The sequence below is a fragment of the Nestor notabilis genome, unplaced genomic scaffold (genome assembly GCF_000696875.1).
Source record: "Nestor notabilis isolate BGI_N333 unplaced genomic scaffold, ASM69687v1 scaffold8350, whole genome shotgun sequence".
Taxonomy (NCBI): domain Eukaryota; kingdom Metazoa; phylum Chordata; class Aves; order Psittaciformes; family Psittacidae; genus Nestor; species Nestor notabilis.
Window position 1 is genome coordinate 2,245 of NW_009910602.1, and position 22,348 is coordinate 24,592.

The 22,348-nt window shown below is 51.6% G+C and overlaps 1 protein-coding gene across 1 annotated transcript in view; it reads right to left on the reverse strand.

Moving 5' to 3' along the window:
* Positions 1-19,373, reverse strand: part of UBAP2L (ubiquitin associated protein 2-like) — a gene marked incomplete at its 3' end in the record, with an annotated part of 20,419 nt that extends 1,046 nt beyond the window's left edge. Inside the window, exons 1-22 of the mRNA XM_010010876.1 lie at positions 19,284-19,373; positions 18,715-18,792; positions 18,236-18,346; positions 15,659-15,827; positions 15,278-15,373; positions 14,525-14,570; positions 14,186-14,292; positions 12,670-12,729; positions 9,298-9,350; positions 8,535-8,620; positions 8,016-8,187; positions 7,001-7,202; positions 5,799-6,076; positions 5,373-5,545; positions 4,197-4,386; positions 3,581-3,635; positions 2,969-3,143; positions 2,694-2,766; positions 1,891-2,086; positions 1,701-1,789; positions 925-978; positions 253-331 (exon numbers count right to left, since the gene is read on the reverse strand). Of these exons, the coding sequence (XP_010009178.1) occupies positions 253-331; positions 925-978; positions 1,701-1,789; positions 1,891-2,086; positions 2,694-2,766; positions 2,969-3,143; positions 3,581-3,635; positions 4,197-4,386; positions 5,373-5,545; positions 5,799-6,076; positions 7,001-7,202; positions 8,016-8,187; positions 8,535-8,620; positions 9,298-9,350; positions 12,670-12,729; positions 14,186-14,292; positions 14,525-14,570; positions 15,278-15,373; positions 15,659-15,827; positions 18,236-18,346; positions 18,715-18,792; positions 19,284-19,373 (2,632 nt within the window). The remainder of the gene's footprint in view (positions 1-252; positions 332-924; positions 979-1,700; positions 1,790-1,890; positions 2,087-2,693; positions 2,767-2,968; positions 3,144-3,580; positions 3,636-4,196; positions 4,387-5,372; positions 5,546-5,798; positions 6,077-7,000; positions 7,203-8,015; positions 8,188-8,534; positions 8,621-9,297; positions 9,351-12,669; positions 12,730-14,185; positions 14,293-14,524; positions 14,571-15,277; positions 15,374-15,658; positions 15,828-18,235; positions 18,347-18,714; positions 18,793-19,283) is intronic.
* Between the last annotated feature and the right edge of the window lie 2,975 nt (positions 19,374-22,348).

Sequence of the window (22,348 nt, forward strand, 5' to 3'; positions counted from 1 at the left end):
AGATCCATTCACAAAGTGCAACTTCCCTAAGGCACCTGAAAGCTCAGCACAACCTCTGCCCACTGGGACTCTGCAGTGTGAGGAAATGCACCTACCAAGGCTTGTGAGAGAAACAAGAATTTAAGTGCCGAGAAACGTGCTCCAGACCCAAGGCAGTGCAGGAGGCTGGTGCAGGCACTGGCACAGGAAACCAGGAACCAGGAGCACAAGCACCTGAGGGGATATGCAATCAGAGCAGGCTTTTTTTCTTACCAGAGTATGGATTGCTGCTCAGGCTGCCATCTCTTCCAGTCAGTGGGGTGGGGGGGGTAGGGAAGATGCTGTAGTAATCCTGAAGGACAAAAACCAAAGAAGTTTGATGAGCTCAGTCCCAAGATGCAAAGCAGGAGCTTTTGGAAAAGAGGAATTCCTGGACCGCAGCCACTAAGTATGTTGGAGTATTGCAGTTCAATCAGCCACAGGGAAGCTGATCACAGCCTACAGCAACCCCAGCTTCTTTCTAGCATGCACCATCCCCCTCATCTGGCTATTAGAAGAACCAGATAAGGTCTACTGGTATGCAAGTCCTGCAAGTGCCTGGACTTTCCCCTCCACAGCACGAGGGACACATGTGGTATTACTTGATAAAACCCATTCTCATTATTTAGTCACTGCCTCTTTCAAGGCTCAGAGGGAAGTCTCTACAACAGCTCATTGCACCACTGGCAGGCGGAATGGAGTGCTCTGGCTCTCCCTTCCCAAGTCCCACCAGCAATGTGACCAGCCGGTGCTCCTAACTCCCCAAATGCAAAGGAGCAGCTGAGTAACTCCTCACTACTGCATAGGGGCATCCAGGCAGCACTCCTTTGTCAGCTCCTCACAGCCTGACCTGTCTGCACACCCAAAGCACCAGCACCAGTGGAAGCAGCATGTCCCTGTACTCACCAATGGGAATCTTGTCTGGAGCATTTGCAGATCATCATATCCATACACCTGTGGCTAGAAAAAGAACGGGAGACGACTTTAGGGACACAGACTAGATAAAGCCACTTACCTCATTTTAGATTAAGCATTTAGATAAATGTGAGAGAAAGGCAGAAGCAGATGAGCAGAGGCTACACAATCACCCAGGTGCAGTCAGCCAGCATTCACCACCACCAGACTGACACTGCCAAGAGCCCTTTTATGTGCTGCTCAAATGAGGAGTGAGCACCAACACCCAGCACGCTGCTCCAGACCACAAATGCACTGACAATGTTCTTCTAGAGATTATTCCAACACCAAAACCTGTCCTTATCTCCAGAAAAGGGTTGTGATTTTGTGGCAGTCGCCACCCTTGTTCTGAAAGCATGGCCTTTGTATACCATGCTGCTAATACAGCTCCGCACCCTCACCAGCTGTGCTCTGACAAGGGCTGTTGCTCCCCAAAGGATGGGGAGGCTGTAGAGAACAGGCAGACAGAATCTGCTCGGGGGTGACCAGAATTACAGACATTTACCCCCATGGGTACATGGATTTCCTCTGTTATTATGGAAAACATGCAAGAAAACAGCAGTTTTCATGGAAAACAGCAGGTCCAGACTCTTCTCATCCAAGGCAGTCCTCCTGTGCTGATGCTTTTGTTTCTCTACTATACTACATCCTTCCCTGCTAGCTGAAGACAGAGCTAGGAGGGCTCTAATGGCATGTCACGACTGCAAAGAAGTGGCTGTCCCACTCACCGGATAGGCATGTAGCAACCCTGGAGCCATGATGTACGGATTAGGCAACAACGGTGGGACTCCAGGAGGGAGATTGGGAGGGGCTTTTCCTGGAAAAAGGAAGAGGAAGTTCCACAGTGAAGCGACCAGCAGAAGCTGCCTCTCTTTGCCTCTATCCCCTCCTCCTGTTCAGCAGTACCCAGGAAAATACCTGATGTTGTTGCAACGGAGCTGCGAGTCGAGGCCGTCACTGTGGAGTTACTACTGAGGCTGAGGCCCAGGCTGCTGACACTACTGAGGCTGGAGGAAACGCTTACGACTGGTGGGGCAGCTGACACTGTGCTGGAGGAGGTGGAGAAAGTGCTAGCAGAAGAATGGAGGCTTGCTTCACTCTCCACACTTGTGTGCTGGGGAAGGAAGGCAGAAGAGTCAGGGGAGCCGGCAGCTGGAATGGAGTGCAGAAACACTGCAGGACACTGCCTGCACCCGGCCATTCCGAGAACCTGAAATGAACTTGGCTGCTGCAGGCTACAAAGAAACCTGCTTTGCATCTGGCTTAAGTCCAAAGTCCTGACAGCAGCCAACCCCTAATGCTTCCAAGCCTCGTATGTGGCTGTGTCCCAACATGTCTGTCTGCTGGAGAAGCAGGGCTGAGCACCGCATCTGCGGCAGGAGGCTGACCCTGCTGCAGAAGCCAGTGCCCGGGGACTCTGCACTGGAGCAGGAGCTCCAGCAGAACATACATCTGAACAGTGGCACTGCAGCAGCTGCCAGTTTACTCTGACATCTGGTTGTAACATTCAAGAGCTGCTACAGGCTCAGAAGCAGCTGATGCTATGCCTGAAACAGGCAGGGTGTCAAAAGCCTCGCGACAGGGACGGCGTTCTGACCCTACCCCTGCCCTCTCCACACAACATCCAAACTCCAGCAGAACAAGCAGCAGCCTGGCAGCTCCTGTCACAACTGCAGACCTGCCAACGGGGGTACCCAGCACTCGACCACACCCAGACTCACCAGAAGAGTTGACGTTGATGTTCGCCCAGAGGAGGTGGATGAGGACAGACTGTTCTGCTGGGTGGGTAACGTACTGCGGAAGGAGGAATAAAGGTTGTCAAACCAAAGGATGAGAGTCACCACTGGCAGCACCAGCCCAGATCCCATACCCCAGCTACCTAGATGGGATGATTCATGTCAGTCTTCCCCACTGCACGACACAGACTGTGTTATGTGCTCTAGATCCCTGCTTCTAGTTCTGCTCCTCCAGAAACCCACCTGCCATACTTGCTCACCTGCTAAGCTGGGCACTGGTCGTACTGGGGAGCTCCTCACTGTGGCTCAGGCTGCTCAGAGCTGTTGAGTGTTGGCTGGCTGTTGTCAGCAAGGATGATGCAGATACCCCATCGTTGAGAGGCGTGATGCTGGGAGCAGAAGGGGAATCTGATTTCACTGCGGGGCCTGTAGCACCTGCCAACAAAAGCTTTGCATTAGCAGCAGCTCCTGGAGGGCAATGCAGTGGTAAGGATCAGCAAAGGCTCAGCTAGCAGAGCAGGGAGATCTGGGGCTTCCCTCACTGCTGCCAGCTAGTTACACCCTTGTGACTGTGTTCTACTTCTCACTTTACTCCAGCACTGCCATCAGCTCTGCAAAGAGCCTGAAGACCTTTACATGAGGTCCCTTTCACAAAGAGGAAATCATTGTCACCAGGGAGTGACTCATCAAGGATCTCAGGGATCCATCAGCTGAAGGATTAACATCTCAAGGCAAAGAAATAATCCAAGTGGCAGCAACTAGTCCAGCAGGGAAAGGACTTGCTGTGAGCACAGATAAAGCTTTTCTTCCAAAGCAAAGAATATGAGCAGTACAAAAGACTCGGGACACCCGTAGCACTGAGAGACTCTTACCTTCAACAGCCTGTGTGGTTTGTAACGGCGTGGGTTGTACAGAACTGAAACCATTCTGAGGAAGAAGAGAAAAAGAGTATTGGGCATTGAAGCTCCTTTTCCAGAGGCAGATCTAGTGCCAGCTCCCCCCCCCACTCCCTCATCTCCAGCATTTCACCACACTCTGTGGGGTCTGCCCAAGCTCAACCAGTCCAGTGCCAGCATCACCCCCAAGTGCCTATTTGAGCAAGCAGGGCAAGAAGTTCCTCTGCTGCTGGCAGTCAGGTTGGCTCAACATCCCCAAACCAGCACTGCTGCTACTGAACATGTGTGCAGCGTGCAAGCACTGAATCCTCAAGACAAAACTAAATCCTAAGCCTGAATGCCACTCTGCACGAGGTAATTATGCATGACAGGACACACTATCAACTTAACCACTGTTAACCCCACTGGCCCAGCCCCAGGGAAGTACCATAACTAAGGACTCTGGTAGCAGCTAGAAGAAAACGCTCACAAGCCACGTGGTGAGACTTGGAGGACCACAGAAACACTTGATACACCACTTAGCTTACCCCAAACCAGAGCTTTACACACTGTGCTCACTCAGCACAAAAGGTGAGCAAAGCTCTTTTCCTACCTTAGCCTGGGGCAGATCTTTCTGGGGCGAGGAGGAGATGGAATTTGGGTATCGCCTCGTCTGGGTGGATCTCTGTTCATACAGTGGTCCCTGAGCACTGTTCTGGGAGGTAAATGTTGCTGTCTGTATTGTGCTGCTCTGGTAACCAGACTCTTGGCTTTGATTGGATGAAACTGTGGATGAAGATTCACTGCTAAGGAAGAAAGCAAACAAAAAGAGTTAATGTTTTCCTCCAGCACAGCCCTGCTGGAAGCTGCTCACCCTGGAGACTTCATCTCAACCTTCAAAATGAAGAGCCCCAAGCATCAGCATAAAGGTACCACACAAAGCAGCCAAGCAGTGAAACATACCCAGGCAAGGGCTACAGGAGGATGGTGGCACCTTGCTGCAGCTCTCCCTCACACGCTGCTGTGCTCTGGGTGACATTTCATGAGCAGCACTCAAGGGACCCGCCAGATACTAAGGATCAGCCCAAGAGAGGACTTTGCTTTGGTAAAGTATCACCATCGTAGCTACACCTACTTCACTGTGTCATTGAACGTAGGATCATAGAATCCCAGAATGGTTTGGGTTGGAAAGGACCTGAAGATCATCCAGTTCCAACCCCCTGCCACGGGCAGGGACGCCTCACACTAGACCATGTCACCCAAGGCTCTGTGTCCAACCTGGCCTTGAACACTGCCAGGGATGGGGCATTTATCACTTCTCTGGGCACCCTGTGCCAGCGCCTCAGCACCCTCACAGGGAAGAGCTTCTTCCTTATCTCCAACGTGAACTTCCCCTGTTTCAGTTTGAACCCATCACCCCTTGTCCTATTGCTACAATCCCCTGGTTTGCCAGGCAAAAAGCAGGACAAAAGTAGGAATCTGTCCTTCGGGGACAAGGAACAGTTGCACTGGGGATTCTTCTCCTGTGTTTCCAGCACCACAGTTAACTGCAGCAGGAAACATCTGCTTTATGTCCAAGTACCACAGGCCAACCAGGCAGAGAGCTGCCTGAATGAGTCTGCTGGCAACTTAAGCTTTGCTTTTGCATACCTTGTCCCCCCTTTGTGACCACGGTACGGTCAGAAAGGGTCTACTAGTATGCAGCACAGCTGAAGTCCACGGGACCAGCTAAGCTTCCAAAGCTGCCTGCTTTTGGATTCAAGTTCCCTTCCTTGTGCCTGCCCCTCACCTCGCCGTGCTGGTGTACAGGCTGCTCTGAGCCTGGCTTACAGCAGCACTTGTTGTGGCTGTTGATTCATACTCCGCAAGAACAGGCTCTGAACCAAACTGCAATGCCCCAAACTGCAGGTTGAGTCCTGAGATATCTGCTGAGCCAGGCATTTCCACCGCAAGGGCAGGAATCTGCAAGGAAGGAACAGCAGGAAGGGCCAGTCAGCCTCTGGGATCAGCACAGAAAATGACTTTAGTATCCACATTTCCCAGCACACGATGGTAGTTCCAGGCTTGCATCATCTGTATGACACTGTTCAACCCAGGCAGGGAAGCTTTCTCCATCACCACCCCAAACTTCCTAACAAGAGGAAGGCCAAGCCCAGCCCCCATGGATTGTTCTGGATCTCTACCACAATCCAACATCTCCTTCCCCACCATCCACCTTTGATGTTAACGACGCCTTCTTCTTCTGCTGCTTCAGCTTCTGCTGAGCTGGCTGGGGGCTGGATGACTGGTTGTCCGAGGAGCCTGGGGACATCTGAGGGACAGGGTTGGCTTTGCTGGGCAGTGGGGAGGAGGAGGGTGCCGGCACGGTTGTGGAGGCAGTCACCACAGGCTGTTTCTCCTGCATGAACACTTCGATCATAGTTGAAGTGGAGGTGAAGGCCTGGCGCTTGGTGAAGGGACTATGCACGGAAGAGTCTGTTGGGTTCTTAAGATCTACCGGGGAGACAAGAGTGGAGTTAGTGAGGTTTGTTTCCTTGAAACCAAATCAACTTCTGACACTTCAGAGAATCAACCAGGTTGGAAAAGACGTTTCAGCTCACCCAGTCCAACCATGCCCAGCACTGCCAAGGCCACCACAAACCCCTGGCACTGAGGGCCTCAGCTACACAGTGTGTGAACCCCCCCAGGGATGGTGCCTCCAGCCCTGCCCTGGGCAGCCTGCTCCAATGCCTGAGCACCCTTTGGGGCAGGGATTGTTCTTCAGCTCCATCTAAACCTCCCCTGGAGCAGCTTGCTGCTGCTGCCTCTTGTCCTGTCGCTTGTACTATCACTAGGACAGGGCTTGAAGCAGAGCCATTTCCCTATAGCAAGAATCAAACACACAAACTGAAAGAAATGACCCTAGTACTGGCCCCTGGCAGGGCTCAGCATCTCATCTGAAAAGCAGGAGCCTCTCAATCACTGTTTATTCCCTCACACCAGCCCAGAGGTAGAGTTACTTCTTGGCACTGAGCAGTCACCAGAATTACATTCCTTTAAATGATACCAGTAGGTCAGCATCGAGATGCCACTGCCAAGTGGTGCTATTCAGGAGCTACTCCCCAGAGGTACCTGCTTTTAGACCTCTTCCCTGGGACCCAGCTTTATATCAGGAAGTAGGGAGGCTCTCGGGAATGCTAGATCCCTGGCTCTGAAGCTGGCTGGAATGACCATGAGGCAGGCAGACAGATTCAACTGCTCCAAGTATAAAAGGAACAGGGAAAGACTCACATGCACTACTGCATTTCACTCCCTCAGACTTGCACCCATGGTCCTTCTAATTTCCCCAGCACAGTTGACTTGGTTGTGAACTTGTGGATCTGGCCCTCACTGAATCCCTCACACTGCTCCCCTTCAGGGAGCCACACTGTTCCTTACCATACTGCACGAGAGACGAGGTCTGCGTGGTAGATGCCATGTCCCAGGAAGAAGCAGTGGTGCTGCCAGCAGGCTGGGTGTGTTGAGCAGCGAGCTGAGCCAGAGCCTGGGCTGTCTTGAACTGCTCGAGGAACTGCGAACCTGTGGTACTGCTGCCTTTGGCCTCCCCGACGTCTCCAAACCCTTTCCCCAGCATGCTCACCTGCAATTGCAGCACGGACATAACCAAGTCAGTGTCTCCCTGGGCCTGGAACTCGCTCAGAGGACAGATCCATCTCTGAACAGAGGCCTGGACACTCTGTACCCTGCTGCTGCCTACTGGTGCCTCAGCTTAACGCTCTAGGTGCGCACAGACACGGCTGGCAAGGAGAGCTCATACTTCTCTCGCAGCCCTTCTTGCATGGGAGGGCAGGTACACTTACCTGTCGCCCACATCATGATGTGTCACGGAGGCTTACAAAGGAAGGGCTCTTTAAAGATGTACTAAGCTATTCCCATGCATTCGGTGGCACTAAAGACAGCCACCAGGAGAGCTGGGCTTTACCACTGAGGTGCTTTTGAAAATCCTGCAGGAATTCTCATCAGTAAATGCACAATTGCTATTTCTTTTGATCGAGTTACACAAAGCAGCACGTGCACAGGCCTCTGCCCATTCCTGATGCACATTCCATGTCTCCTCCCTTCACCTCTGAGCAGAGGCCAGCGTTTCATCCCCCACCAAACTCCCAACCATTTCAGCTTCTCAAACTGCTGGAATTCGCAAGCCCTGGACTACGAGAGTTTCTCCTTTCCTCTGAGTGGCAAAGGATCCTGTGCTGCAAGGCTGAAAAGGACAACAGGGGAGGAACCATCCCAATTATTTCTAATGAAGCTATGGGCTTCATGCCTCTGTATTTAGGGAATACTGGCACATCAGCCAAGCAGTGAGCTGGTGTCAGAACTGCAAGTCCCGTGTTGCCCATACGCAGACAGAGCATGTCTGGGAAACCCATACATCCCTAAGGTACTTCCTTACCATGCTGTGGTGAGAGAAGGAGTTCCCAGAGGCAGGCTGGGATATAGCACTCTGCTTGGAATTGCTGAAAACCAGCGGCTGGGCCAGGGAAGGAGCCTGGGATGACTCCAGGTTTGGTGACTCGTTTTCCATAGAAGAGGGCGTCTTTCCTAGCAGGACTGCCAGATCGATTCTGGGGAAAGAAGGAAGATAACCCCCTGAGGTTAACACAAGCTGTCCCCCCCTGCACTTCCATTGCAGCAGTATTCCACCTTCAGCCTCCCAAGTTATGGTCTTCAAAACCTGAATGGATCTGCAGGACATAAACTCACTGCCAGTAGCAGCCTCAGAAGGACAGAGCGTAGGTAAACTCCAATCCAGGATTAAGACCCAGAAACTCCTAACTCAACTTTTCCATTTAAATCCATCTCATCTTATTCAGAGCTGCTGCATTTTAGCCAGCTGGCAAGGGTTAGTCTGAGATGGCAAATTGCTCTGGTCCTTGTGTGCCACATGAAGAGCATTGCCATGGGCTCTCACCTCTGTCCAGCTGTGATTGTCACATTCTCAGCAGGCAGAGGCACTGAAGACACATTGGAGGCAGTGAAGATCTTTGTCTCAGACAGCTGAAAGAAAAGGGGAAAAAGAATCCAAACATTGAGGACAGCGTCTTGGGGCTCCAAGTAAAGCAAAAAAAGCATTTGAACCACAGAAACAGTCAAGAAATCCAAGTGTTGAGACTTCAACTCTAACATTTGGCTCCCACCAAAAGCAGCTTCTATTTCGTTTGTTTTTTTTCAGGCAAGTGAAAAGAATCAGATCACCTGCCAGTGGGAAACACCCATTTCAGGAGAAACAGACACAGAGGCATTGAAAGCAGCTGAGAACAGTGTCTCTTCTCCTCTGCAAGAGAACAAGCAGCAGTGGGCCATATGAAGGAGCAAGCCAGGGTGCGGAACAAAGGCAAACCTTCCCCAACTGCCACTCCACTGGAGGAGCAGAACAAGAATCCTGTGTGGAGTCAGGCCAGCTTATGGAAGACATCAATCATTCAGCAGCAGGAACCGAGAGGACTAGACTTGATGCCCCAGCAGATCCCTTCCTGTCTTGGGCTCCTATGACAAGCTCTACTACGCACCTACTTTTGAAGCAGGCATGTTTACTTATTCATTGTAGCTCCTGAAACTGGGAGCCTGGCTTGGGCTATGCCCATAGTTTGGGGAGGATGGGCTTTGTGCTCCTCCCATAGCTGTGTGTACACGTCAGCAGACACATGGAGGAAAGGGGTCTGGGGTGTACCTACATCTTCATTCCAGTCCTCCGTGCCCCACTCTTCCGTCGCTGCCCTCCACGCACCTACAAGGGCAACAACAGGTAGAAGTTATGCACACAGCAAAGCTCTCCCTCCAAAAGGCAGGGAAGCACTGGGGAGCTTTGCAAGCAGCTGAGAGCATTTCTATTTGCCAACCAGACAACGTAAAGCAGTTGACCCCAACCCACAATTCATGGGCAAGGCACCGCGATGGCATCGCCTCTGCCTTGCTCGGGCTGAAAGAGGGGGACCCCTGGGCTGGCAGCTCAGGCAACACCCCCCCCCCCAAAACCAGAAGGGGAAGCTGAGCTTCACAAGGAAGCCCTGGCATCGTCCCCAACCTCCTCGTGCCATGTTCCTGAGTTCCCTTTGTACTGAGGTAGCTGCAAGTTTCTGCACCCATGAGCAGTTCGTGTTAGCCCAGCAGCTCAGACAGAGCATCTCCTTCACTGGTCCTTGGGAAGGACTCGTCACCCACTTAAACTTTGTGCTTCTATAAACCCCAGGGACAACCGAACCGTTCAAAGGGTCCATCTTCCCTCCCCCGCCCAGTGTTAAAACTTCACTGTGCCAGGACCTCCTGTGCACAGACAAATGGGAATCAGGAAGGAAAACCGAAGGGACTAAGCAATTCCCACGTTCTCTGACTGATTTCAGGGATCTGCTCCAAGTGAGTAGCTTAAAATATCAGGCAGAAAAGCAGATTTCAGCCACAATCCAGCCCAGCACAGTTCATAAGAGAGCAAAATTTACCAGGAAAACAAGTGATTGCCTGGCTGCATTTTCAACTTGTTCTGTCCCTCACTTCCATCACACTTTAACCTCAGTATTTGAATCTTATGTGGTGACTTCCAAATCTCTTAGATTATAAATTACAGTTTGGTCTGGGAGGAGGGCAAAGGAGCACGTGACATTCCAAACCACTCTGAGCATAAAACCAGCCCCGATTCGGGCAGCTTGGTTTTAGCCACTGAAACCAGCTCAACGAAACTCACCACCAGCAGCAGGGTTAATCCTGGAGACATTCCCAAGGACAGAACAAGTTGGCATCAAAACATAGCACGTGGGGCACCAGAACACTGCAGACACAGTCTGCCCTCACAGCAATAGTGACAAGGCTCCTTTACAGAAAGACCCTCCCAGCTCCACCCTTATCCAGGAGGTGAAGTGGGAGCTGGAGGTAGCTGGGTCGGCTGCAGAGGAGAGCAGGAAGCCAGGAGAATTGCCCCAAGAAGAGTCTGTGCATGCAGGAACATGGCACAGGGCTCTCTTAAGTCTTGCTTGCATGAGGTAAAGGAGAAAACCAGCAAAGCAGCAGGAAAAGCAGCAGGAAATCCTGCAGATGAAGAGCAGCCATTGATGGGGCTTTCCTGGCAAGTCTCTGGTTTGGGTACTGGACACCTATCCAGCACAAGCTTGTGCTCCTTGCACGCGAAGGGGCAGCTGGAAAACTGAAGACCTTCAATGTACCAGCATGTGCCAGAAATGCAGCATAGAGCTTCCTAAGCAGAACAGAGTGTTTAGGCTTTTAAAGACACTGAGTGTCTCTCTCTCTCCATCAAGCTCTTCCAAAGGGGAGGGCTGCAACACAAGCAACACCCTGATGCTTCTAACACCCCTTTGGAAGCGTCATCTTCTGAACTGCAACCCCTCCTCTCTGCTTTCAGAAAGCCCTTTAAAGAGCAGCTGGTCTGCAAGCTCCTCAAACCAGGAAAAGGGGGAAAAAGTCAAAAGTCCAAAGGCACTTGCAAATACGAATGTGCTGAAGAAAAGAAATCCCATTGTGGCTTCGTGATTCCCCCTCCCCCCCAGTCCATTGTCTCTTCATTGTAAACTGGGAGATGAGCAACCAGCTTGCTCCTCCCTGGGCCCATCGGGTGCTCTGCTGCTACCCCAGTGACTGGATACCTGTTCCATGCTCTGGCCTGAAGGGTGACAGAACCAAATCTCCCACTCTGCACCTCAAAGGAATGCAAATCCAAACAAAGGCAAAGCCTGGCAGAAGCACAATGGCAAGCACAGGAGCAGGTGGCCTTGTGCTGCCTGCTGGAGTTAAAGATTAACCCAGAGGTGAGAACCAGGGGATGCTCCAAAGCAACAGCAGCACTCCAAGTATGGCAGCCTCTGGGCCCCTGCAAAAGACTCTACAGCCTCAACACTCCTCCTCCTGTCCTGACATTCAAAAGCAAAGTGGCAAGTTCCTCCAGAAGGGCCCTCAGTCTCGAGTTCCAGGCCTCAGGCTTCATGGAGGAGACATTAGCCCAACGTGGGTTTGGCCTTCTTATGGACACTGATGGGATTTGGTGGGTGTGAGGCAAACCGGATCATCTCAAGGGTGTCTTTTGGCTTCATAAGGCATGAAAGGGGCCTAAAAGGATGCTGAAGAGGGACTCTTCCTCAGGGACTGCAGTGACAGGACAAGGGGTGATGGATTCAAACTTAAACAGGAGCAGTTCAGGTTAGATATAAGGAGGAACCATCCCTGTGAGGGTGATGAGGTACTGGAATGGGCTGCCCAAGGAAGTTATAAATGCTCCATCCCTGGCAGTGCTGAAGGCCAGGCTGGATGGAGTCTAGGGTGGCATGGTCTAGTGTGTGGTGTCCCTGCCCGTGGCAGGGGGTTGGAACTAGATGATCTTAAAGTCCTTTCAAACCCAAACCATTCTATGACTCTATAAAGGTGCAAGAGCAGGAAAGAAAGCAGACAGACACTGGGCAGCTTTGCCATCAAACATCCTCGTCACCTCAAAATCCACTGTCATCTTCAGGTGCAGGGCAGGGCTGCTTGGGGGCAGAACAGCAGCTGGGCAGCAAGAGCATGCCAAAGCAGCCAGCAAGCACATCGCTCCCCAGAGGCAGCCGGAAGCAGAGGCAAAGTGCTGAGACAGTTGCTTTAACCAGAGCAATTTCCCTTGCAGCAGGGTCTGACCCCAAGCAGAGGCATGGTGGGGAGGGCAGTGGAGTCATGGCTGCAGAACCAAATGGCATGGGGACAACAGCAAGCCATGGCTTTCTGAGTGTGAGACAAAGAGAACAGGGCTAAGCTGCCTCATGCCTCCTCCCCTCAGGTGGGATGCTCTGTCACCAGTGCTGTGGACACAGAGCTGCTCTGGGCACCGAGAAGCAGTGGCTGAAGTTAAAATGTACCTAAATCCCCCCCAAATTTGGGTTAACCTCTCCCAGTTTACATTCAAGGGGTCAGCATTAGTAGAAGCACAGTCAGAACAAACGTCAAATAGTCATTAAAATCAGCAAATGAAGAGAGAGAAGAATGACATATCCACAGATATTTGAGGTTTGGGTTTGAAACAAGCTATAAAAGAGAAGTATCCGGGGCAGTTGATGCACCTGGAGGTATCATACCAGGAGCAGTGTCAAATTTTCGGGGATAATTTGACCCCTCACCCCCAATGAAATCAAGTCCTGAAACAACAAAAAACAAATCAAGACAAAAAGACAGACAACGAGTGAAATGTTGACTCCCAGAAGGGCAGGGGAGTTTCACCGCCCGTGTGCACCGCTCACATCGTACCTGTGGATACTGGCACTGCCAAGAGCTGCCCGCAGCTATGGAAATGGACACTGCAAGAGCCCGCAGAGGGCAGCTGCATTGGAGAACTACAGCCAGTTGGAATTGTTCCATCAGAAGTTATCCCAAATCCCCCCAACCATGCTCTAATTCCATGATTCCACCGAGCACCAACACGCAAAACCAAGGCCAACCTCACAGAAGGCTGTTCAGACCAGTCCAACTTCCAGCATGTGGAGCTCATTCACTCCCACCCCTTCTTCTTCCAAACCTGAGTGCACCCATTGCCCTTGACTCATGCCTGCACTACTCCCTCTGGTACTTACAACTCCATTTACAGTATTATTTACAGGGTGCTGAGGTGCTGGCACCGGCTGCCCAAAGCAGTGGCGAATGCCCCATCCCTGACAGTGTTCAAAAGGCCAGGATGGACAGAGCCTTGGGTGACATGGGGTGTGAGGTGTCCCTGCCTGGGGCAGTGGGTTGGAATCGGATGAGCTTAAGGTCCTTTCCAATACAAACCAGGCTGGGATTCTGGCTCTTTCCAAAACTATCGGTTTTTCAGTAACTACAAGAAATATGGAAGTGGCCTAAAGCAACATGAATTCTATTGTGAAAGCCTCTTCTAATGAGTAAGTGCCATTTACTTGAATGCTCAAAACTCACGGAAAAACAGTCTGTGCAAGATTGCTCCAGAAAAAACCCCGAACAAACCCAAAACCTCCTCAACCCCCCAAGCAAACAGACGACTTACAATTAAGGCTTGCCCCTTGCGACTCTGTCCACCTACCACACTGCAAAACCTGAGTTCACTTGTGCCTTGCAACAGTGGGCACACTTGGAACAAGAAGAGAGTACCATTTTTCCAGGGCACGGGAATGTGCCAGGGCAGATCCGTGCTCACAAACTTCTTTGCTTCAAACAGGGAAGCAATGAAGATTTCTTTTCGACCAGCTTTCTGTAAGGTCTCATCCTCCAGCAGGCTGAGCAAGATGAGCATGAAAGAGAGGATGCTCCTGGTCCCGTAATTGGGAGCGAGACATCTGAACCCTGAGTAATGTTTTCTGGAGGATGCACAGAATACCAGGAGAACTTCCTGTCTTTACTACTCTACACTTTAACTCACACCAGAACAATCATCCAGCTCCCATATTCTAAAGGGGTCACCCTAACAGATGCAAAGGCACCTCTGGGTGCCAAGAAACAGCATCACTGAAATCCATCTCTGAACCAACAACCCATTTCTGTATCTCTGAGCCAAAGACCTACCCAGAACCTCCTCAGTGCAACTAGATGGACACAAAGTCCACTTACCACCTAACCACAAGCCAGTGTGTGAAGAGCACTTACTTGTGCCATCATCTGGCTCGAAGCTGCCCGTGTTGTTCCACGTGTTGCTGTTGCTGTAGCTCTCATCCGTGCCTGCCGGCTCAGCGTAGTCAGCCGGGTTGAAGGTTCTGTAAGGAGGAAGAGGATGGAAGATTTTACTCCCTCTCCCCAAGCAACTGATTTTATTCAGCCCATACCACATCTCCAAGTTCTCTCAGCAGAGGGCTGCTGCAGCTACACCAGCCATTCCACACTGAAGTTAGCATTCTGCAGTTTTGCCTTTATTAACAAAGGCAAATGCAACCACAACGGATGCCCAAAAACTTGCATCTTTGCTGTGCTTTGTACAGTGAAACTCACCCCATGCCTTGGGCAGAAAATCTTCCTCCTCGCCTTCCAGAGCCACCTGTAAAACACACACACACACTGCTGAGCATCTCCCTGGGCTCTGCATCACTGGGCAAAGCAGCAGTTGAACAACATCTGGAGTTCTGATGCCCACAGCATGCAAGTGCTGGGGATCTTCCCTAGGTGTTGAGGTTTCCAGCAGCATCTCTATATGTCTAAGGATGACCTCAGCTGCCTGGCAGTAGAATTAGTGATGCATGAGCTCAGGTTCAGATAAGGTTTCCAGCTGGCACAAACCACAAGCAGTGGCCCCCAGGTTGTGGTTTCTGCAGCATGTCCCCTCAGCAGTCCAGATTTGGTGGGAAAAAGAGTTTCTGCTACTGAGTATTTAAAACCCAAGCCAAGTGTTTGCAGAGGAAAGGTGCTCAGATACGTGTGCAAGAATGAGGAGGAGCCAGGTTCTAGTGCTTAACAAGCAACTGGCCCACCTGCCAAATAGCCACCTTCGGGTTTAGCTTCTCACTTCTACACAAAGTGGCACTATCTGTTTCTGACTCCACGGATGGGATGCAAGATGTACTGTTTCTAGCACACTTAAGATGGGGAAGTGACATGCAGGCTCAAAGTGTAACCAGAGAACAGCAAAATCAAGTACTTGTTTTCAGTTTGGCAACTGCTCCCATAAAAGAGCCTTTCAAACCTCACGGAGGAGATAGCCACACTGATGTAACTCTTCTCTCCCATCCCCTCAAATCCCATGTGTACCTCGGCCTCGGCCGCGTCCCCGCCTCCCTCTTTCCGTGCCTCTTCCAGAAGATCCTCCACTCTTACCACCGTCTAGTCCATTCTCCTGGCCCCGAACTGAAAGACAGAACAATGCAAAGAATGTCAAGATTTCGGGAGGATACAAGACCAGACCAAAGCTCCCATCACTTCTATTATTTAAGCTGATGGTATTGGGAGTATCACCCAAGGAATCATCTCAGTCAGAGAAGCATTAGACAGCTCATCACACACGTAAGGGCGGTTTTCCTCAGAGATGAGTCTGTCCAAGCAGCTTTCATGTAGCACAAAGTGCCTCTAGATGATCCTTAAGGTGCCTTCCAGTGTGACACTTAGGGGTGTTAGGAAAGGGCAGGTCCATACACTCTCTTCCACGGCTGGCACCGCGGCCCCGCCTCGGCGGCCCACCACGTCGTCTGCTGAAATCCCGCTCCCTCTCCCGGTTCTCTTTGCTTTCTTCACTGGGTTCTGTCTGGCCACTCTCCTTCTGTCCCGAGACACCCTTCTTCTTCCCGACCATCTCCCAGGAATGCTGAAGGTTTGCAGAGGGGAAAGAAGTTAATCACAGTTTGATCGATGCAAGAAGCCAGTCACAGTTTGAGCGATGCAGTACGTGAATTCACATGTATTCACACACATGTATTGGAACATGCTACAGATGTAACAAGGATCTCCAGAGAAATGCTTTCCAGCCCAGTTTCTATTTGTTTTGAAGAGTCTAACAGCCTACACACAGTACAGCTTCCTCCTTCAAGGAAAGCTTTCTTACAGCTGACTGCCACGCAGCCTGAGGTAGCAGCACATGAGTTACTCTCTTTCTGCAAAGATTTAGTAAACCTCTTAAAGCGGGCCTAATACTTACTCGACATGAGAGCATGGATAAACTCACCCTTTTTAGGTGAAAAAATCCTGCCATTTCACGTAGGTCACTGTTCTGGGGAGCTCTCAGAATAACCCAGGTAAATGTTCCAAAGTGCTCTGCAATCAGCAAGCAACCTGCTCTAGTGGAAGGTGTCCCTACCCATGAGAGGGGCTTGGAACTGGATGATCCTTAAGGTCCCTTACAACCCAAACCAGTAAGGTAAGGTATTCTCTCAGATGCAGAGTGATTTAACAAAACCCCTCCCCTAAACAGCAGCTCCCAGTGAGGGGAGCGTCAGAATTTATCCAACAGGCAAGTTCAAGCCATCCCAAGTTAAGCACGCCTCTAGCTTACTGCTGTGGGCCTGCATCAGTTCATTTTATGACAGCCTGCAGTGGTTTCACACTCAAACTGATGCTGCACACTGTTAGAACAATTAAAACCAGTCACAAGTCATTGATAAACACCTGACAACAAAACTGGCAGACAAGGTCACAGCTGGTTTTGCACTGGCAACATGCAGGGGCAGTGACAAAAGAACACCACCAGAGGCACAAAATGCCTTCAAATCCAGAGCTTCTGAAGTCTCTCTCCATAGCTATCTGGAGCAGAAGGAAATTTAGGAGAATATTTAGCTTGAATACTGTAATTTCAAGCCAAATCTAACCCTTTCCTGTTCCAAACATGGTCCATTCTGAGCGAGTGGCTCAGCAGGTGAGCTGTCTTCATCAGCACAGGAGTACATGAGCAATCAGCAAGTCTGGTTCTTAGCAGAAAACCCCCTTTAGAGGATTGCTGCACAAGCTGAATCCAGGCCAGAAGCAGGTCCCAGACCTTTGACCAATTCCAGTGCAGACGTGGGTAGCAGCCTGCAGGCCCCCATGGTACTGCAGGCTGGAGAAGGGGCAGCACTCGAGGGCTTTGCTCTGCCAACTCTGTTCCTATCTCTACAAATCTGCAGTAGCCATGCCTTGCCCTGCATCTCTCACACTGCTCCGAGACAGGAGATGCTGCTACATAACAGGGTTTGCTGCACACTATCCTGGATGCTGTTTTCATGTCTGTCTAGGAAATTAACTTGCTGAGATAGAAGGGGTTTGTCACAGGGGATGTGGAGCAGAGCTTTGCCTCAGCAGTGCTCATTCAGATCATCCCCCTTTCTAAAGGGATTTTCCAACAGCTGTTTTGTTCAGTTGCCAATGGAAAGGGCTCTGAAGGGAAGGAAGAACACTTCCACGCATGGTACTCAACTTGCCTGGTGCCAAAGCTATCAAAGCACCTGGCACTGGGGAGCAGCTCCATTTAGAGCCTCAACTCCACAAAGACTTGAGTTGGCTTCAGCCAAACCAGGGTGCTGGAGCTGCTGTTTGATCAGCACCAGTTTGGAAGGAGCTGGTATTCGTAGGCTTTTACTGGGCTGGAACAGAACTTGCATCTCTGCTGCCTCTGTCACCAAATGAACGACATCCCACACACCAGGCAGAAGGTTCCTCCTAAGCAAGCGCTTACTTGCTCTCTGAGTGGACTTTGCCTTGCCTGAGACAGGCACCTGTGTGAGTGACAGCAGTGGGACTCCAGAGAAAGCAAACAGCAAGACCACCCTCAAGAAGGTGGCATGGGCAGCAGCACACGAGCCTGCCAGCGCACGGCTGAGAAGAGAACGTCTAGGGCCAGAGACATAAAACAGCACTGCTATAACAGAAAGGAACCCCAGGTGATGTACCTGCCTTTCAACACAGGTCACAGCCCTCGTGGGAAAAGGTAAGTTACTTCACACTCACAGCAGCATGAAAACTTACACAGATGCTGCTGTACTGTTGTCAAAGTGCTTGGACTGAAAAAGAACAGGATTTATTGCACTTTCCCCTCCACTCCTTTGGGCCTCTTGCCACGCTCGTGTTCTGTGCGAGCCTACAGAGCAGCACTGAGAAGCCAGTACACAGTCACACTTCACATGCTACTTGTGGAACTAGTCAGTCATTCTGGCTCTTGTTATCTAGACAGGACTGTTTGCCTTGCCTCCAAATATGCAGTTACACTGAACTAGGCCTCACCAGACTTACAGGACCCAATCCTACCGTGTCCGGATTGCCTTCCAGCAGCACGTTGATGGCTCTGTTAACATCTCCATTGCAGTCATGCAGAGCAATCACACACTCGTCCTGGTTCTTGCCTGTGATGTCAATCAGCTGTAGAGGAGACAACACCATGGTCAGCATGTTCCAAACCAAGAAGGCACCAAAGTTTCTATGGATCTCCTATAGATCCCAAACCAGAAATCCTCCAAAGAAGTGTCAGCGGTTGGGAGTCTCCTGCAGCCTTCACAACTGAATTACGTCCCCTTAATAAGAAGTAACCGAGAGAGGAACTTCTGAGTTGCCACAACCTGCTTCCAACCTCCTCCTTTTCTCCAGATAACACCATTCCCTGCATTCAGTGGAAGAACCCTGCCCAAGGAAATTCAGAGAGCAGCCAGCTGCGTCCCTCTCAGCCCCCCAGGCAGTCACTGTAGTTGACATCGATCCTGCCAGGGTTCATCCTCACTTTCCACACTCACTTGTTTCACCTTCTCCTCAAAGTCAGCATCGTTGTGGTCTGAAATCATCTGTGCAAGTCGAATCTGTTCCGCAGTGGCCTGAAGAAACAGAATGCAGAGAGACAGCAGGGTTAGAGCAGCACCTTTCCAACTACCCTTCCTCCCAAGGCCATTCCGCTCCCCTCAGGTCTCTGGGAAGGAATCAGTGTGATGAAGAGGAGGCGTGAGCAAGTGTCAGAAAGAGGAAAGCTTCAGAGAGAAAGAGCGATGGAAGAGGAGTGAGTGAGGAGAGTCCAGAAGAAAGGGACTCACCAGGAGAGGGACAACCACCTAAACTGCATTCTGAGGCAGACCTGAGCACCACCAGACCCACCACCATCAAGACCCACTGCAGGTGGCTTCTCAGCCACTTGCATTCATTCAAGAGAACAGGGAATGGCCAAATGGAAACGACCCCAACTCTCAGCTCAGAGACACCAGCGTGGAAACCCCACCACCAGTGGCTGCCCAGGTAACCCGGCTCTGGAGCAGCCCCCTGCAGCACGCAGGACCCAGGCAGGGGGCCAGGTCTCCACGGCTGCTGCCCTTACCTGTGGCCGCTGCTTGTGCTGTGTCTGGCTCTGTGTCTGTGTCTGCTCCCAGTTCCCCCGGGCTCGGTTAGTGCCCACCGATGTCATCATTTACAGTATATACAAATAACAGTATTTACAAGGTAGAACTCTGTGGTGGGGCAGGGGAGAAGAGAGAACACACTGTTAGAAACTAAACCCAAAAGGCAGCACCAAGACTGAACCACGGCGTGGGCGAGGCAGACAGCGAAGCCACCCCAGTGCCCTCCCTCCCTCCCTCCCCACCAGCCACAGCCTCCCATTGCCATGTACCCCAAGACACTACTGCCTCTTCTGGAGTTTCTCCACCGCCACCACCTCACCTGCACTCAGGGGAGAGCGATTGGGACCCAGGAGCAGAAGTCAAGGGAAAGGGTTTAACAACTTGCTGCTAGAACACAAGTGTGTGAGCAGGCACGGCCTGGCCGTGACCAGGGTGCAAGATGCTCACTGGTCAACTGGAGCAAGGAATGCTTGAGAAAAGCTCTAAAGAAGCTTCACGTAGAGAACAGAACATCTCAGAGCCTCAGACACATCATCAGCTACTTCCCCTTCTCCTTTCTTGCCTTCAAAGCAGGGCAGGGGAAGAAAAGCACTCCCGTAGTAAGTGGTGCTATAGGTTTGTGGGATGTTGGTTTAGAGAAATACCACACTTGTCGAACTGCCTGGTTGTGCTCGCTCCAGTTATTCCTCAGAAGCTGAAATATCAAGTTTCCTTCTACTGAGCATTCTAGATTAAAACAAAACACTACCAGAACAGTGAGCTAGATGTCAACAAGGAACATCAGCCAGTAACACTGCCCAGAACCGCTTGAAGAGGAACATGCCAGGAGGAGTTCAGGAACGGGGTGTCCAAAGCTCCTGGAGTTTTGTAACCGCTCGCTGGGCTTCGCAGGAAGAGCCCAACCCAGGTGCTGAGAATGGGATCAGCACTGAGCACTTTCACCCTGCCTGCCATGGCACAGGGGATGCCACGCACATCCCATGGCACGTGGCATCACGGGCTACTTCCAAGCCCCCGAAACCTCAATAATCACAAACTCCACGCTTCTGGATTCTGTTAACGAGATGGCGACACCTTCCTCCAAAGCAGCAGGATCTGTTCCACGTGCTGGTGCTGCAGCAGATGCTTGGGATGAGGGAAGGAGCCACAGAGAGAGTAAGAACAGGAGGAAACCCGAGTGAGAAACTCCAACCTGAAGCGTTGCTTGCGAACACCCACATGGCAGCACAGAGCAAGACCCGTCGTGCAAAGCTCAGCAGCGTTAGCAAACAGCCCAGGAAGAACTGGGGAGTCTCTTGTCAAAGTCCATGAGAGGAGCACTCCACTAGGCTGGGAGATCCCTTCCCGAGAGCACAGAGACCCTACTGTCACCTCCGCACCGCGGCTTGCTGCCCACGCCACTGCTCCTGCTCCCAGCAGCCTCTAGCCTTCCTCTTCAGGCAAGCTTTCAAGGCCAATTGCTCCTGCAGCTTCCCACAGAAGCTCAAACGTTCCTCTTCAGGGCCAGCCATGCCTCACAGAACTGAAAACCACTGTCTGCCAGCTCTACAGCACCAAGGTTTCTGACCGGGGAAGCAACCCAAGCTGCCAGCCTGGTGAGCAGGAGCCACGGGTAACACCAAGCAGGGTTAAGGAAGAGCATCCAGCCCGGGCTTCACCCAAGGCCGAGCAGCCTCCACGCAGGCTTCTTCCCCACGGGATTTCTTTCCACTCTCCACTGCTACGTCTCTTCCAGTTCTAAGTGTTTCAGGCACAAACAAGTTGTCATATTAAACCAATTTGGCAGCAGAACTGCAGGCCCAGAGGGAAGCAATCCTCTGCCGTTGCAGTAACTTAATCTGGGATTTCAATAGGATACAGCCCCAGCAGTCTGCTGCCCCCAACCTTTGTGCAGCGCCTGGGCATTGTTCAAGAGCTCTGCCATGCTCTGCCCAGCTGCATTCCTGGCACGAGGAAACGGTGCTTATTTGACGTGCAGAAGAAAAACCCACCCCAAAAACCACCAGAAGACACCCCACGCCGCATCCAGGGTGCACTCGGGTAACTGCAGGCCAGCTCGTGGGCAAAACCTTGCACTGCAAACCTTGGTTGTGCTGCCACCTGCCCTGGCCCCGCACCGAAGGAACGCTCCCGTGAGTTTTCCAGTTCCAAGCAGCCTTCGGTGTTTGACCTTGCTTTTAAAGAGCAAAGCCACATCTCTGCACCAAGAGGGAGGCAAGCAAAAAAGGCAGCTCCAGCCCCAGCAAACCACGGCTGAGCCACACCAGAGAAACAGCGTCAAACCGGCCCCGCGCTTACGTTTCAAGGCAAGAGGAAAGCGGTGCGTTCCTACGGGATACAGGGAAAACAAGAAGCTTCCCAGCTACAGGTTACAACATCTTTTCTTCCAAGAAGCTGCAGGGAAACGTGCCGCGCTTTGCCGTTACCCCTCTTCCTTTTCAGCCTACAGCATCCAAAAAGGAGAGTCTCAGCTACTCACAACAGGAGGCTCCGGAAAAAGAGGTGATACAAAAACGTAGCAAACTGTTCATTTTATTAGAAACTTCAGTTAAGTTACAGCTTTAGCACAAGGATCTGGTGGTCACATCCACTACCCCCAGCTGGCTCATCCCTGATGGCTCATGCTGGGAGAGCCCCAGCACATCCCAGCCTCAGTTTCCCTTCTCTGTTCACATAATCGGTACATCCAGCCCCCTCTGACAAAGCTTCGTGAACACATGCAAACAGCTCTGAAGCTCCAAAGGAAAGGACCACAGAGGGCAAAGCAGTTGGAAAGATTTTCCTGCAACACGGGGCAGGACCAGCACCCAAAGGAGCCCAACACACGACGGGGGGGATGGTGTTTTATCAGCATTGTGAACTTTCCTCCGGAGCAAACCCATTGCAGCTGCAAACCCAGCAAGCCCCGTGTGTGCAGAGGGCGAGATGCCGGGGGGATGCCCCAGCTACGCCACCAGAGACCCCCGGTGGGTACCGCCGTGCACCGCTTCCCTGGGGACACCCACCGGAGCGCCCCGAACCGGCCCAGGACCCCGCGCTGGGG